Below are 17749 nucleotides of genomic sequence, written 5' to 3'. Positions count from 1 at the left end.
ATGGCCATGTGGATTAAGGTGTTCGACTCGCAATCCGAAGGTCACGGGTTCGAATCTCCGTCGCACCCAACATGCTCAACTTTTAAGTCGTGGGGGCATTATAATGTGATGGTCATTCCCACTATTCATTGGTAAAAGAGTAGCCCAAGAGATGGCGGTGAGTAGTGATGACTAGCTGCCTTCCCTTTTGTCTTACACTGCTAAATTAGGGGCGGCTAGGGCAGATAAATCTTGAGTAGCTTTGCGCGAAATTCAAAAAACAAATACATTTATTGTGTGATTTACTTGTTAGGTAAGTCATAATGTTTTAAGAGACTTTGACTACCAAGGAAATAGGGATACTGGATAAACAAAACGAGAGGTATGCAGATAATCTAACTATAAGTGTTGTTAATATTATATTATTAATTGAATATAATTGAGTTTGCATGAGAAACAGTGTAGAACTAATTGAAGAGATGAGTATTTTTAGATCTAACAAAGGTTATCATCTCCAATTCAGAATGATGAAATATCCTAGTAAATCAAGATAATTTTTGAATAATTTAAGCTAACTATTGTCATTAAGATATTAAGAACGAAATGCTATTATAATATATTTCCTGCATTGTCTTTCATTAATAACAACTATTTCCTACTTAAATTTTAACTTTTACTGAGCACAGATAACTTAACAAATGAGCACCAGAGGACTCATTCGAACGTATCTAGATCCATGTATAAAACAATTTGTAGTTAGATAATGTAGTTACTTATAAATCTAAACTGTTTTATGAATAAGTAAATTAGAAAAAGAAAACCTCAGATAGGTTAATAGTGACCATTATTTTAATACAATAATGTGCTTGACCATCACGAGTGGTATTACAGATTGGTAGATGAGGTCAGGATATTCATTTACAGTACCTGTTATTATATTTTTGAGGTAAAAATAAATTAAAGGAATTCTAACATTATTTCAGCTTCGTAGTATTCTACAGTAATATTATCTATGTAAAGGTTGAATTACATTTTCATCTAATTTTTGATAAGCATAAATAAAACAGTTTCGTATTTAATTTAATGTTTCATCTGAAAGATTGAGGAGTCCCAGAAGTATTACAAGTTTCAAAAAACAGCGTGGAAGGACACCATTCTTTTCAAATGGGAAGGTTTCAAAGACGAATTTTTGAAACGACAGTTTAAGAAACTGTCTGTACTAGGAACAGCAGCGCTGGAAGAAGATAAACTGGAAAAGGTACAATACTCAATTTACAAGTTAATTTTAGAGAGACTGCGTATTATAGAAAGATACAAGGTTTGAGCTTGTAATATGCTACTGAAATACGTTTTGTAACTTTATCTGTTAACGCATTATTAGAATGACAATCAGGTTAGGTATTCTATTAAAAGTAGCCGTGCAAATGTTGGGTAATGCCGAGTGATTCTGTTTTTTTTTGGTCAGTAGTTCAAAAATATAAACTGTTATGCAAGAACATTGGACTCTCTGATCTGGTCGCCATGCTAGTCGATCACAATTAAGTTTGTTAAAAACATTAGTCGGTCCAATACAAGTTTTAAAATGAGAACTGTTATTATATAATTTTAAAACTAGTGATTTTGTTAGAATAAGACAAATTTGCCTTTGACTTTTTTGGTTCCTTATCCCTGATTTTACAATGCGTCTTCTTGTATGTACAGTCATATTGACTGACTTTTCCCTCTAGACTTTTGTGATGTCATATCCCACTGACTTCACGATTATGCAGCCAACTGAACATAGCAATATTGGGGAATAAAGCACAGGTGATTTTCGGCTAGCAGACAAAGCATGCTACTGAGATGAGCACACGCAAGTTTGCTAAGGATTGTGAAAATGTTAGCAATTTTTAAGGTTTCCACCTTCTTTCTTAAAATATATCTCAAATTGTCTTTGCCACAAAAACATTTTATTTGAGACTTTAAATTTAACTGTTTTAAGATATATGAATTCATTGTGGTGAAGTTGAAAATAAAAACATTCGTAAACCCTTGGCAACCTCGAAGCTGAAATTCAAGATAGCACAGACAAGTAGAGTCAAGAAATCCAAGCCCTTAGAATATGCAAACTTTGAAATGTATACTTATCTTTCTATAGGGCGAACTTTGTTTATTGTTATTATAACATTTACGCATGAAACATTATGTGTCATACGTAATATAACAAAGAAAGTTGAGAATAAATTTGAAGCGGTTTAAATGCGGTTTTTAAGAAGAACGCAACGAATAGCATGGACTAAGAAGAAAAACAACTAAAGAGGTAATGATACAAACCAACACAACGTGCAACGTCATCCGTAAAGAGTCAAGCTGAGTTCGTAAACCACGGAAAAAGGAAAGAACAGATGGAGCACGTAATAACAACCAAAAAGATTGAAGGAAAGATAGGCAAAGGAAGACAAAGAGTAAAGATACTTGATGCACTCACACGATCATTAGAAATTGTGAAACAACAAAGAATTGGACGGAGAGATATGGAAAGTCATGACGCATTTACGCATGCGTTGCAGAAAAATAAGTAGGAAGACAGGAATTTCTACTTAGTTAATTTTTCTTGTCTTTTTAAAGTCGAAGTCCTCTGATTGAATTTTATTATTAGAAGTCCCTTGAGATTTTTCTAAAATATGTAATAAAATAAGAGTAATAGTATTAAATAATTGTATTTATAGAGGGCACTTTTTGCCTGCGTGTGATCGGTACTTTGAATTCGGAAATGTTATATCTAGTCGTAAAACGATCATAGTTAGCGGTCTCTAAATCTCCGTAAGGTTTCATCTTTTCCCGTAATCGAAACGGAAATACACTTTGGTTTCCACATATTACAATACAAATTAGTGTCCTTGTATGTGTTTTCTTTTTCCTCATTGTCATTACCGAAATACTTTAGTGTGCTGATGTTAACTCTACAAGTGAGAAGGTAACTGATGTTACATACAAACTTGCCGTAATGAATTGTTTTTAAGATTAAGTTCTTCAGTTTGTAGAAAATAGGATGTGTAGGGATAACATACCTCACTCAACTCCATCTAAATCTTTAATTTAGTTGGATGTTTATAGATCCTAAAGATTATATAAGAGTAGCATTTCTTATTAAAGAATAAATACCTTCGATATTAATTTGAATTAACTTATCATCAGGAACTTTATCTTGCTGATTATAATAGTTTTGTTTGTATATTACAAGGGAACTGGAACGTTTTTTTATATATGCATGTTCGAACAAGTCTTAGACCAATTTTTTTTCAGAAAAAAAAGGATTTTTCATCTAAATTGAATTTCATATTATGTTGTGAAGACGAGAACATAAGAAAACAAACATTTTCTGTTTATAAAACATTTAATTCAGAAAGAAATTAACAAAATTATTGTATTCCTAGCTATCGTTACTTCAAGCAGAAATGGAGAGGACCTACAGTACAGCAACTGTGTGTATTCGTGACAAATGTAATCTCGCTCTGGAACCAGGTAGCTAATAATTTCTTTCTCTTTTCGGTATTGCCTTCTGTAAAATTTATGCTTTTGTTAAACAACTTGTTTAGAAGTTTTGCATGGTTTGTTTACTTGCAATTATCAAAATTCGTCTTCCAAAATTAACAAAACATATTTTTCTAAAGTGTTTTTTTTTTTTAAAGTCAGATAAGAAAAATTGTAAGTCCAGTAATTCCAACGCTTTTCTGAGAACTAACAATATTTTGTTTGTTCTAGATTTGAAACGTATAATGGCCTCGTCACGTGACTACGAAGAACTGAAGGAAGTGTGGCTTAAGTGGAGAGATGTTGCAGGCAAGCCTATCAGAAACCATTATATTAAAGTCACAGAACTGGGAAACGAGGCAGCAAAGACCAATGGTAAACTGGTTTATTACTACATCTCATTGAACAATATATGTGTCTAAATTTAAGGTTTATAAATGTAATCTTATCAACAAAGATAATTTTTATTTTCCAGTTCCTAACTAAACTTCTAACGTGGTGCAATGTTTTGAACAAGATAAGGGAATATTATTAATTCTACTGGTGAAAAACAACAACAATTAAGACAAAAATATATCACATTCATTCATCTACTCATTGGATAAATTATATTATCTTATTTCTGGAAATTATAGATCTCAGGTTATGTTAATCGAAATATTGTAATATATATTTCAAAATAAACCGTCATTTCTTTTTTATTTTACCTTGTTTCAAAATTTACTGTACAAATATTTTATGTCATATTATATAACTAATGAGGCAAATTAGAGGTTCGCCGAATAAGATATTTAATCAAATGTATGTTCACTGTTGAAGTGAGAGTGGCAATTTGAGATGTTAAAACTAGTGTGTTAGCCTCTTATCTCAGTTGATAGGTCGCTCGTTGACATCCCGAAGGTTCCGAGCATATCCGAGTCAAGGAAGTAGAAAGGTTTAAACTACCACAGAAGAACTGGCGTTCGGCTGGAAGTCGTTCCATAAACCTGAGATAATGGGGAGACTGTAGTTGTTAGATTTGGTAAAATGTAAAACAAATAGCGCTTTTTTTGAAATCACTGGTATGTTGATCCTCTGGGTGAGCTAATAAAGTATTCCTTTAGAGTTCGAGTGATCAAGAGCTCAAATCTTACATTATGGAGATACTATAATGTAAGTTATCGCATTGGGAAGTTGTTGTTTTTTTATTCTATTGGTTTATTTTTACTCCTGGTTGTTATTCCTTTAGAGTTTGAGTGATCAAGAGCTCAAATCTTACATTATGGAGATACTATAATGTAAGTTATCGCATTGGGAAGTTGTTGTTTTTTTATTCTATTGGTTTATTTTTACTCCTGGTTGTTATTACAGGAACTGGTTTATTAATAATTTCTTCCTTTTAAGGTTTCTTAGATTTAAGTGAAATGTGGTTGGCCCCCTACGAGTCTGAAACGTTTCGAGATGACGTCGAGAGTTTGTGGAACCAACTTCGCCCTCTGTATCAGAAAATGCATGCTTATGTCAGAATGAAATTACGTAAAATATATGGAGACAAAATGCCCAAAGATAGGACAATTCCTGCCCATCTCTTGGGTATGTTCGTTACTTGATGTCTGCTTTTAAATTAAGTTGCACTAATTTTCTTGATAAAACTTGTTCACTAACGAAATTTTACTGCCACGTATTTTACATGTATTCATGACTTATGTATTTTCTATAAGTTTAATTATGTCTCATATCAATCAATAAAGTATTTCGAATGATGGCAATTTACATTTAACTCCATACGTTTATCTAATTTTTTGCATTCATGTTTACGAAAAGCTAACGATATATATATACTGTTAATCTAAAAAATATTTTGATTATATTTAGGAGGCATGTGGGCCCAATCATGGGCACCCCTCCTCGAGGACATAAAACCATTTGACAAAACAAGTATTGACGTAACAAAGAAAATGGAAGAACTGGTGAGTTTCCTGTGTGTGGTATTGTAACTATAGCTCAATAGTACTTATTATTTTATTCTCAATTCTACACATTGATATAAGCTATTAGAATATTTCTTGTACCAGTAAGGTGGAGATCAACTGTTTTGTTTAAATACCTTGATACTTCCCTTTTAATAAATAGATAGAATAAGGAAAGTGTGGTAAACCTATTATTTAATAAGAGTAGCCTAAGAGTTGGCGGTGGGTGGTGATGACTAGCTGCCTTCCCTCTAGTCTTACACTGCTAAATTAGGGACGGCTAGCACAAATAGCCCTCGAGTAGCTTTGTGCGAAATTCCAAAACAAACAAACAAACAAACCTATTATTTAAATTTTGAAACGTTTTAATTCAAATACAACATCTCTCTCTGACTTACTTAGAACTGGGATGCAGATAAGATGTTTAAAGTTTCTGATGAATTTTTCACTTCACTTGGACTTATTCCAATGCCACCGGAATTCTGGGAACATTCGATGTTAACGAAACCGAAGGACAGAGACGTCGTCTGTCATGCTTCTGCATGGGACTTTTACAACGGAAAAGATTTTAGGTAAGGCATTATAGTTGAGATAAACAGAATAAACGTAGTTCTGTATCTTCAACTACTGAGAACTGAATTACTGATGAAAGAGCTATCTAGTAAACTGAAAGTATACAACTAACTGTGCCTTCTGTCGTACTGTAAACTCTGTTATTGGGACAAAACGATAGATTTTTGATTGAATTTAATAACTCGTTATGTAGCTTTTTCGAAAGGAAATTTTTAGGTATTTTTACTGTGAAAGAGCTATCTAGTAAACTGAAAGTATACAACTAACTGTGCCTTCTGTCGTACTGTAAACTGGATTGATGTTAAAAAATGAAAAAATTACATATTTTTCAAGATTTGTAAAAATGAAGAATTTCTCCCGAAGTTTCTTTTCTGCAAATTATCTATATTACATAAATAATGTTACAAGTTAGCGTTAAATGTGCAAAATAAAGTATTGAGTAAGCACATTGTTAATAGGAGTGACTTTCACGAGGCTAGTTACACCTGAAAATTATGCTATTTTGATATTTATTATTAAGCAGATGATATTTTTTGACAAACGAATTATCAAAGGTCAAGAAAACAGTTCATGAGCCCCAGTTGAGTAATTTGTAAACTTAAAATACAATAATATATCTGGAGATCACCATCGTCGTTATTCACTTTTAGTCTAAGTGAAACTTGAACAATCCAATTGCTACATAAAAGGACTTAGCTTTTCGATTTTCCTTAACAAATATCTCATTTGGATATAAGAGCTAAATTCCAAGAATTTTTTTTTAAAGTTATTATTCAGTTAACGCGAGAGAGTTATAAGAATAGAACATTATTCACAAAACGATGAGCGAAAAAATGATTCTGTTACCAGAAAAAGTATTTTCATTTTCAAAATATGTCAAAAGACATGTTTTTATCAAGCGTTCTAAATGTGTTTCATTATCTGACAAAATAATAACACTGGTGAATAAATCAAAATTTATTTTGAATAAGTAAGAAACAAAAAACACCTTCTTGTATTAAGGCTACAAATCTGCTGGTGTTGTTGTGATTCTCACAATATGATGAATGAGTTACTGAGTGAGCAAGAAGCTTAAGTAACAGCCTGGATCAAAGCTTGAGAAACTAAGTTGGATCAGTTGTTGTTTGACTTAAAAACCAAAACTAATGAACATATTTTACTGACTACATTATAAATTCAAGTGATGCTAAAATACTCTACACTTAAGGGTACTAAAAGTCATACCTCACAAACATATTGTTTCAACCTGATAAGATTTCAGTTATAGTTTGGCCAAGTTTATAGACTGGATGCTTGTACTTCATGCTTAATAGGAAGAGAGTGTTTTAAAACAAATTTTATTTATCTGTTGAATAATTTAAATCTGAAAGTTTCTGTTAATTTTGGTGTCGCGTTTCTGTTCACTCAAGTGAAAATCAACGAATCCATTGATTGTCCTGTTTTTATTGAAGACCTCTAAGAATACTGCTTTCTCTTCATCTGTTAAAACAGTTGCTTAATATTTTCAACTACACAAACTGCTTTCAGTTTAAAATAACAAAATAAACAGTGGAACTAATTCAGCAATGGATTTATTGAAAAATTCGTGTACGAGTTCGTCATCAAGGAAGACAAATTTGAATTTGAACGTAACATTAATCAGAACAACATATAAAGATTACATAACGTAAGTCATGAAAACATAAAACTAATACCGCGTTATATCAAATTATATCTGTACAGATAACAGAAACTATATGTAAAATCATACGTATTTACATATACATACGTTTATACTGAGTATTAAAAATAAACTGTAAATCTGATAAAATCAAAGAAACAATTGTTGTAAACAACGATAATCAACTCATACTGTACAAAGCATAGAAGCAAATGCGATGCAATGCTAAAACAATGTAATTTTGTTCCATAATTCATTGATATGTATTTTCCGTACTCACGTTGTATTAATGTATATGGCTTCCTCTATTTTCCTTACTTTGGTATTTGGCTCACTGCAAATAACCCCAATCTCATTGCAACGGATTTTTTAATTTGTGGTTGAAAAATGAGGTGGGGTAACTGTTTTGACCGAAAATAAATGTGGAATAATTCATGGTTATTTTAAGAACTTAGTTTCACAAAAATGGAAGACTTATAAGGAAAGATGTGCGACAACAATTATGGCGAAATGTTGTATTGCGATATGTTCCATTTTAATCCCATTTTTTGTAATATAATAGATATGTCACTTATTGGAAGGGAAATTGAATTGTGGTGTTTCATTTTCATTTTTACATCGTATCTTTAGTTACCTAATATAACAGATGGTGCCACACGAAGGCTGAAAGTCGTTTTGTAATGTTTCTTTTTCATTTTGTTAGCTGTTTCTACTTTCCAAATTATTTTACTGTATTTTTAACATTTTCCTTTATTTTTCCATTCCATTATATCTGATTCATTCACATTAAATTTTAGTTTAACTTTAAAAAAAGTATTATCATCATAAATTTGTAAGATATAAAGAATTTATGTATCTTGAAATTTATTCTAACAAAATGATAACTCCCAGGAGTCCCGAGTGAAAATAAACAATTAGTTGTGTATTAATTTTCAGTTATTCAAATGAAGTAAAAAAGAAAGTGATAAACTCTAAGAAAAAAATCAATAAATTAATTTTTTTTAGGGTATATGTTTAACTTTTACCTAAGATTTTCATAATCTGCAAATAAGTATAATGTATAATTTTTAAATATATTTGTAAATATTTATTTCAACACGAGTTTGTTGGACCGCCAGTTATTCCGAACGATGGGTAAGATGTCAATTCATCTAAAATAAATAATATTGATAATGAATAATTTGGTTTAAAATAAAAAATAATTTAATTTTAATAATAAATCATAAACCTAATTGTGGTGTGTAGTGGCCTAAGTAAAATTCGTAAAATGTGTGGTTCATCCACTTCCCTTCGAAACAGTTGTCTTTCATTCTATTAATGATATAAATAACGTGTTCACCATTATGCCTGCTTTGTTTGTTTTTTGAATTTCGCACAAAGCTTCACGAGGACGATCTGCGCTAGCCGTACCTAATTTAACAGTGTAAGATTAGAGGGAAGACAGCTAGTCATCCTCATCCACCGCAAACTCTTGGTCTACTCTTTACCAACGAATAGTGGGATTGACCGAAACATTATAACGCCCCCACGGCTGGGAGGGCGAGCATGTTTGGTGCGACCAGGATTCGAACCCGCGACCCTCGGATTACGAGTCGAACGCCTTAACACGCTTGGCCATGCCAGGCCTTTGTCACACTGACTCGTTTTATTGTACTTCTTATCTAACTATTGGAGTTTTCTAACATACTACGTCTGCAAGCTGTCAATTCTTTACTTGAAGTCACGACTGAATGTTCCTGTCTGCTACTCGCATAAAGATGTACTTCTTGAAAACCTTCACATACTTAATATATACTCTTCAAAACGAGAAACGCAAAAGGGATATTTTTGTTATTTTAAAGAGAAATATATGTAATAACGTTACAAGCTCAGAGTATGTGATGTTACACGTGTTAAGGCACTGATTGTCAGACCAAAATGACAATAAAAGCTGTGCACTTTGAAAACGGAGGAAAACATCGGATTTTTCGCCAAAAGGCATGCGTGTCCAATAAATTTCTTTGAGAGATCTGTATGTTCTGCAAGTGCAACATGTGCAAAATCCCTATAAAAGTGACGGGTTCTCGGTTTCCATAGCTCAGTGTTAAAGCCACCGACACGCAATACAGTTTCGCCAAGACTGACTGAAGCACAACGCAACAACGCCATTGGTCGCTTGGAAGCAGGCAAATCTCGATCAGATTTTGCCAGAGCTGTGAATGTCCACCCAAGCACCATCACAAGGCTATGGAATCGTCACCAACAACATGGATCAACTCGTGACCGTCCACGATCTGGCAGACCTTGTGTGACCACGCCCGCACAAGATCACAACATCCGGTTACGTCACCTTCGGGATAGGACCACCACTACAACGTCTACTGCCTCAACCATACCACGGCTGCGTAGGAATTCCGATCAGACCGTACGCAACCGCCTACGAGATGCAAGAATCCGACCTTGAGGTCCAGTCAGAGGCGTCATCCTCACCCAGCAACATCGTCAAGCACGGCTGCAGTGGACTCGGGCACATCTGGTATGGCCTCATCGACGATGGATGCATGTTTGGTTCAGCGATGAATCACGTTTTATGCTTCGTAGGCAGGATGGAAGGACCCGTATTTACCGTCGCCAAGGTGAACGTTTTGCAGCAAACTGTGTGCAGGATGTTGACAGATTTGGTGGTGGCAGCGTCATGATGTGGGCTGCCATCACCTACAATGATAGAACAGACCTTTTGCACATTCGAGGGAATCTTACGGCTCAACAATACGTCGACGAGATACTTAGGCCCCATGTGCAACCCATCATGGTGAACGTCAATGACGTTTTTCAGCATGACAACGCCCGTCCTCACACAGCCCGACTCACCACTGTCTTCTTGAGACACCACAACATCAACGTTCTTCCCTGGCCCTCCAGATCACCAGATTTAAACCCCATCGAACATCTTTAGGACGAGTTGGACCGACGTCTGCGACGGCGACAACCTCAACCGCAGACTCTACCTCAGCTTGCAGCAGCTTTGCAGACTGAGTGGACAGCCATTCCACAGGATGTGATTCGTCATCTCATCGCTTCCATGGGCAGGAGATGCCAAGCAGTTATTGATGCTCACGGGGGGGGCATACTCGTTATTGACGTTGAGTGACATTAAACTTCACCTAGTGAGCGTGGACTTCGCCTTTGCAGACTTTGGACGTTCAGCAGTGAATGTGCAAAGTTCCACACATGTCATACAAAACTACCCGGAATAAACTTGTTAACAATTTGTCTCATATTTTGCCTTTTGCGTTTCTTTTTTTGAAGAGTATACTTTCTATTTGCATTCCATAAATATTTCACAAACTAAACAGTATCAGCCTTCCCAAATGTTTTTTTTTCAGCTACATATTCATAGCAAAGAAGAGTAAATATATTTGAGAACTGTAGATACGAAACAATAAAATATTTTAATACGTTTTTTAGTTGCAAACCTTAACCGATAAAAGAATTACACTTCTAAAAGTTTTCCCCTTTATTTGTAAAATATAATAGATCTAGGAAAGAGTAAGTTGTATTTTGCAGAAACAAAGCTTTTAATTTATAACATTACTGAGTTTGAAAACTATCAAAACTTTACAAAAGAGTTTTAAATGAAATAGATACGTACACTGGACAAATTATTAGACCACAGTTGACGAGTTTAAAATTTGTGTCGAAGCTGAATAAACAGTGGTTAAGTTTTTGTTATTTTTTAACTTATCAATGTAGCTTATCAAGAAGGTCATCACAACTCGTAGAATGTCGATTGAACATGTCTGTTAAGATTGTGGCCACCATGAGAACAGCACAAAACTAAAGAGGACATGACTCATAATTCTGAGATGTTTTTCGCATAACCTTTTCATTGTTATAAAATTTAACTACTCTTTTGTTACAACATTGAACTGTTCTGCTGTTAAAATTATGAATTATTCCGTTGTAACAACTGATAATTATTTTACTGTTCTAACATTGAATAGCGTTGTTGTTTTCAACTTCGAACTACTCTATTGTTACAACACTGAAATGTTCAGTTATTCCAACCTTGAACCGTTTCATTATGTAACCGTTCTGTTGTTATGGCATTGAATTTTTCTTCTGTTGTAACACTGAAATATTCTATTTTTATAACACTGAACTGTATCACGGTTAAATGGTTGAATGTTGTTACAACACTAAGCCATTATGTTGTTACAACATTGAACCTTTCTACTATTTCAACATATGGAACAGACAGACATAAATAGCATATCCAAACGTACTTGACACCACTATCTTTGTCCCAATTCCTAGAATGACGTCAGTATAAACCAATGTTAGACACTTTCTCACCGAAAAATATCACAATGTTAAATAATCACTGTCTCAGAGTACACTTACACATTTTAGAATATTTAATGACGTGATATTGTATCTACCAATAGGATCAAGCAGTGTACTGATGTCAATATGCAACAACTAATCACCGTTCACCACGAGATGGGACACGTAGAATATTTTCTTCAGTATAAAAACCAGCCCGTAGTTTTTAAAGACGGGGCGAATCCAGGTTTGTGATTACTTCAGTTTTAGGCCTTCTTCGTTTACACTAGTATTATTTTTTTTCGACACATTTGTGGAAACTGTTTTATTTTTTTATGATATCATACAGAGAATTATGATTTTCTATAAATAAACACGTTAATTTCGCTCGATTGCGCCAGTGCTTTACTTATTATATGACGTAAAGAAAGCAAAAGTCGGCTGTTTGAATTCTTAATGCTTATAATATAGAAACTACGAGATAAACTTTGTAAAATCAATCATCAGAGCTCGCAATATCCTGTCTAACGCTTTATAATCAAAGTAAGTAAAAGTAATATCAGTGTGTTTACATTTTCCAGGTTTTCATGAAGCCATTGGGGATACAATGGCTTTGTCCGTTTCTACACCAAAACACTTGCATAAAATAGGATTGATTGATGAGCTCATCGAAGACGAAGGTAAGTTCCGCTCAGCACAGGAAATTTGATCTGTGTGTTTTATATAGCAAAGCCACTTCGGGCTATCTGCTGAGTCCATTGAGGGGAATCGAACCCCTGATTTTAGTGTTGCAAATCCGTAGACTTACCGTTGTACCAGCGGGGGACATTGATCTATGTAGAAATGCAATTAGAATTTTGAACCTAAACTTAATTTATGCGCACGTGGACTAACCGCCAGATCAGAAATCCCCTTGGATTCAGGAATAGTTCAAATTTTTGAACTGCTAACCATAGAAAAGACAGCCAACCAGCAGAAACCGCTTCTATACGGATTTTGTCCGGCTTTTTTCGCTGAATAATAGAATTAATTTTCGCTTTTGTAGCGAGATTACAGCTAACATTTTTAGTTCAACTACATTACGTCTTGAACCCCAGCCACTTTTACCTGCTGACAGAAAAATTAACCAGAAGCTACCTTCTTCCTTTTATAAAAAAAAAAAATATCAGTTTGTTAATATGTTAAGGATAATGCAAGTACTTTTAATAATTACACATCAGTGTGGTCATCTCTTCGTTACTTATGTTTAACATTGGTTGAATTACTTGTTACTTCTCCGTAATGATATATATCATACGTTTTGTAAACAAGTGCATTCAAAGTTTCAAATCAAATAAACTCTATGCCATACTTTATGAAGACGGTGTTTTTACTGAAGTGAGTTTCTTAGAGAAATAGAAAGTGACTATGAAATAAAGATGATATTGAGCGTCATATGTAGTTCATATGTAGTTCATATGTAGTTCAGTTTTAAATGTTTTACATTTCAATTGTAAAGGTGTTTTACCTTTCATTATAAGATTTTCTGTCTTTTGTGGTTTATTGTTAAGCAAATTTCATTTGTGCAGTGAATTTAAACCGCTGTGTTAAAAAGATATTTAAAACGGGTTCGTAATTAACTTCATCTGACATTTGCTAATAGCATATACTCCTCTTTGCATGCTTCTCATAATTCACCAAGTGTACGAAGAGAGTTTTCCCAGTGCCGTTTAAAATAGCCCCAAGAGAGGTAAATCTTAATATGGAATAGTATGAATACCCATTTCATTTCCAGCTGCTTAAGTCATGCGACGTTTGAAGATAGATGTATTAGAAGCAATTTTTGACCACATAATTTTTTCAGACAAATATATTTCTAGATTATTTTATGTAATATTGTCTTAGGCACGTGAATAGCTTTATCCTGACCTTTGTGTTCGTAGATTCTCATTTATTACAAAAGGTTGCACTTTCCTCACCACAGTTGGAGTACGACTTCTTGAAATCTCTTTCTGGATAGTCCTAATAACCCAAGCTAATCCATATTCATGTGTTTTCCAATGCCATTATCTAAGGGATACTCTTGTCTTGAATATTCTAAATCCCAGATTGTATAACATCTTTTTCATCTGAGTGTGTAAATATTTCGGTTGGAAAAGGCTGTTACTATATCACACTACCTATAAAACGCCAAAAAGTGTCAAAATATAGTTCTGATGCATCTGGCCCCCTACGACTCCAACTTGACTGTGGTTGCCAGGTGACTTACTGGTTTAAATATTCAAAATCATTTTAATATAACGTGCTCAATCTTCTATACGTTATTTATCTAAATGATTTAGTTCTGATCATTATATATATAAAATCGTTGTTGGAGATAGCGTTAAAACCAATTATAAACGATAGTAGCATGTTTATTCGTTAACAAGTACAAAATATTGTATTACCCAGTGTATAAATAATTTGATATAAGTAGACATATAGAATGAGACATATAGAAAGCGAAGAAATATAAAGAGAAAACTGGTTTCTAATGACTATTTTAATATTTATAGTGTGGCATTACACTACAGAAACAAGAATAAGTTTAAGCTGTAACAATTAAAAATACACTTCAAGATCTTTAGGTGTGATGTATTTTTTACCTTGGTTGCTTAGCAACAAGTTTAAAAGGTTTGATCCCCTGGATGAATATAGCATATTTTTCAGTTTAGTGTGATATTTAAAAAAAAAAACACCTTTCAAACCCGCGTCTCACTTCAGAAACCGATATCAACTTCTTATTGGCCATGGCTCTTGAGAAGATCGCTCTTCTGCCCTATGGCTACTTGATAGACCTGTGGCGATGGGATGTCTTCAGTGGCAACACTACATATGACAACATGAATAAAAAATGGTGGGAGTTGAGGTACGATCTCTGTTTTTGTCTGTGCCTGTGAGTAATGTTTATTGTGAATGTATGTTGTATACCAATAGCTTAAAATATTGGTGACTTCCATACATTCTATAACAATATTTTGTGATAAAATTTCGTTTACTAATAACGTATTCAATCTTGATTTATGGAAAACGTTTATCACAAGTTTGTGTAATATACACTAAATAAAAAAAAGTCCGCGTTTTTTTGAGGGAGGATAATGATATTATCCCAGACTCGTTTTTATCTTTTCTGTTTGTGAACTCTATTTCTTATGAATTTGCATAGTACTTGTTATATATAAAAAGTACACGTTTCTTATAAAATAATTATATTATTCCAGACACCCTTGTATCTCTTGTGAATGCACATAGTGTTTGTTAAATATAAAAAGCCCACGTTTCCCATAAAGTGACAGTGCCATTTTACTTTAACTCTCTCGATAGAATAAGATACCAAGGTATTTCACCTCCAAAGAAACGTTCTGAAGAGGATTTTGATCCTGGCGCTAAATATCATATTGCGTCCGGCGTGTCATTTATCCGGTAAGAACTGATAGAAGTACTTAATCACACAATAACGTTTACTAATATTATAGTTTATCACGTTTGTTATTTTCATATACCCTTTAAAATTCATTTAATGGAGAAGCAATCATAGATTTAGGTTTATAAAATATATAATGCTTCCATTACTCGGTCCGTGTAATAAACTTGAAATCTGAATTCATAACTTAGCTCTGTCTATCAGTAAAAGAGATGTTATCTCTTTTACTCTAGACTGAAAGAAAGAAGTAATTTGACTTTTCTATTTGGAATACCAACACTGTGGAAAGTAAATAGATTAATCAGGCATACATTAAAACGTTTGCTATATTCTGGAAAAAAATTCTCCCCATTCTATTACGAATGACTGTAATACTGAACCCTTGAATCAAACAAAGCTTTATGTCTAGTACATCTTACAGCTGTTGTCTTCTGGTTTTGTCCAGCGTACATCTAGTAAGAAAAACTACCAGTTTCACTCCTACAATTACGATTTCTAAAAACAAGTTAGCATTATCAGTTGTATAAGTCTCAAGCCGTGAGGGAAATATGCACTTCACTTAATCACAGTCCAGCATTTAGAGCTTTTCACTCAAAACACATACACTTATACACCAGCTTACTATATCCAATGTTTAATGTTTTTTTATTAAAAACAATTGGCTTTGTATACTATTCAATTAAAACACATGAGCCAGCTATAAGTTATAAGTTAACATCTTTGGTCAAAAATGGACTGACTTTGATACCATAAAAACTGAACATATTGTTAATTCAATGATTAATACTTTACATTCCAATAAGAATTATCTTAAATCCAAAATAACTGAAAGTGTTACCCGATTATAAGTTAGTTTATCAAATCGAATGTTAAATATTATTATTCGTTTAATGGTAAGTCTGTTGAGAATAAAACATAGTTTATGTACGTACGAAGTGTTTGTGTATTTAAAAAATACATTACGTTAAATACGTCCCAATGAAAATGCCGAAAATCGTATTTTTTGTTAAAATCAGATAAGTGTCTGAGTTACATATATAACTTCATAAACAAATAATTGTCAGTTAGCAGGTGAAAGGTAATTTACAATATTTCACTTTGTATTTGTTTTCGTATCTTTAAAGAACTTAGAAATATTCTTCATTAATTATTTATAATATTTTTTGGAGAGAAACAATATATATTTTTTTATATTTTTACAGTTATTATGTTAGCTACATAATCCAGTTTCAAATTAATGAAGCACTCTGTAAGAAAGCTGGCCACAAGGGACCACTATACAAGTGTGATATTTACAGGAGTAAGGAGGCAGGTAATGCTCTAAGGTATGTAACACATGTTTTATATAAGTTGATAAATCGTTCGTAATATTTGTAAAATCATAAGTAATTGTCTCTGAGTGTTAATTTAAATATGAAATTATTTCTGACTACACTACACGGAAGTCATGTGATTTTGTTATGGTCATATTCGAAGTTAAAATTTACAATGTGTTCTGTTAAAACGTACATGTAGTATTCCCAGCAGTAAGGAGACAGTACAGTACCTAGGGTTGTTACCCACGCTGTACACAAAGTGTGTTCATTTTTTAATGTGTATTGCATTTTTATTTTTAGTTATTACTGTTTAAACCGAAGTAACACGTAACTATTGATAGGTTGACATAAACTTTGAACTTAAAAAAAAATCAACTTTTTCACTTTTCCAAATCGTTTCAAGGAGTGTAGTTTAGACATGAGAAATTCATGATATTCCTTGTAAAAATAAGCTTTCTCTTCTGATTTTTCTATACTGAATAATGTTTGTTAGAATATTAATCGGCTGAGTTGTTAGCGTGTTGGAATGCGAGCCGAAGGGTCCGATGTTCAAGATCTGATGCTGCTGAACATTTTCAGCTGTGTGTGCATTATACGAGTGACAGTAAATCCTATAATTCGCTTTAAAAAGCCGAAAGAAACACTTAAAGTGGCTGTTGTTACTGGCTGACCTCTCTCTGGTCAGAAGCTCAACATTAGATAGGATTTTACCTAAATCCTAGTAAATTAAGTAAGACTGTACCTGAGTCCCTGTAAATTAGTTAGGACTATAGTTAAATCCCAGTAAATTAGATAGGATTATTTCTGAATCCTTGTAATTTTCAACGTGGAGTCTCAGCTCACAAGTGCATAAGGTACTATTCATTTTGGAAATTCAAATTAGAATTCTACAATTTTCAGTCATCAGCTATTTGAATAACCACCTACAATTGCCTAGTATAATAAGGTCTAACTGAATACAGTTTAAGATTTGTCTTCCTGCACCTGGAAACAAAGTGTTCTACACTTAGTT

The 17749-nt window shown here is 33.3% G+C and overlaps 1 protein-coding gene across 1 annotated transcript in view; it reads left to right on the top strand.

The window, feature by feature from the left end:
* LOC143227447 (angiotensin-converting enzyme-like) overlaps nucleotides 1-17749 on the top strand; it is a 103322-nt gene that overhangs the window by 77008 nt on the left and 8565 nt on the right. The window contains exons 15-25 of the mRNA XM_076458894.1: nucleotides 1079-1237; nucleotides 3396-3483; nucleotides 3724-3867; nucleotides 4876-5064; nucleotides 5347-5441; nucleotides 5844-6013; nucleotides 12102-12226; nucleotides 12561-12659; nucleotides 14722-14866; nucleotides 15322-15420; nucleotides 16624-16746. Of these exons, the coding sequence (XP_076315009.1) occupies nucleotides 1079-1237; nucleotides 3396-3483; nucleotides 3724-3867; nucleotides 4876-5064; nucleotides 5347-5441; nucleotides 5844-6013; nucleotides 12102-12226; nucleotides 12561-12659; nucleotides 14722-14866; nucleotides 15322-15420; nucleotides 16624-16746 (1436 nt within the window). The remainder of the gene's footprint in view (nucleotides 1-1078; nucleotides 1238-3395; nucleotides 3484-3723; nucleotides 3868-4875; nucleotides 5065-5346; nucleotides 5442-5843; nucleotides 6014-12101; nucleotides 12227-12560; nucleotides 12660-14721; nucleotides 14867-15321; nucleotides 15421-16623; nucleotides 16747-17749) is intronic.

Source organism: Tachypleus tridentatus, chromosome 9 (assembly GCF_004210375.1).
Source record: "Tachypleus tridentatus isolate NWPU-2018 chromosome 9, ASM421037v1, whole genome shotgun sequence".
Lineage (NCBI taxonomy): Eukaryota > Metazoa > Arthropoda > Merostomata > Xiphosura > Limulidae > Tachypleus > Tachypleus tridentatus.
This window is presented reverse-complemented; position numbering and strand designations above follow the sequence as displayed.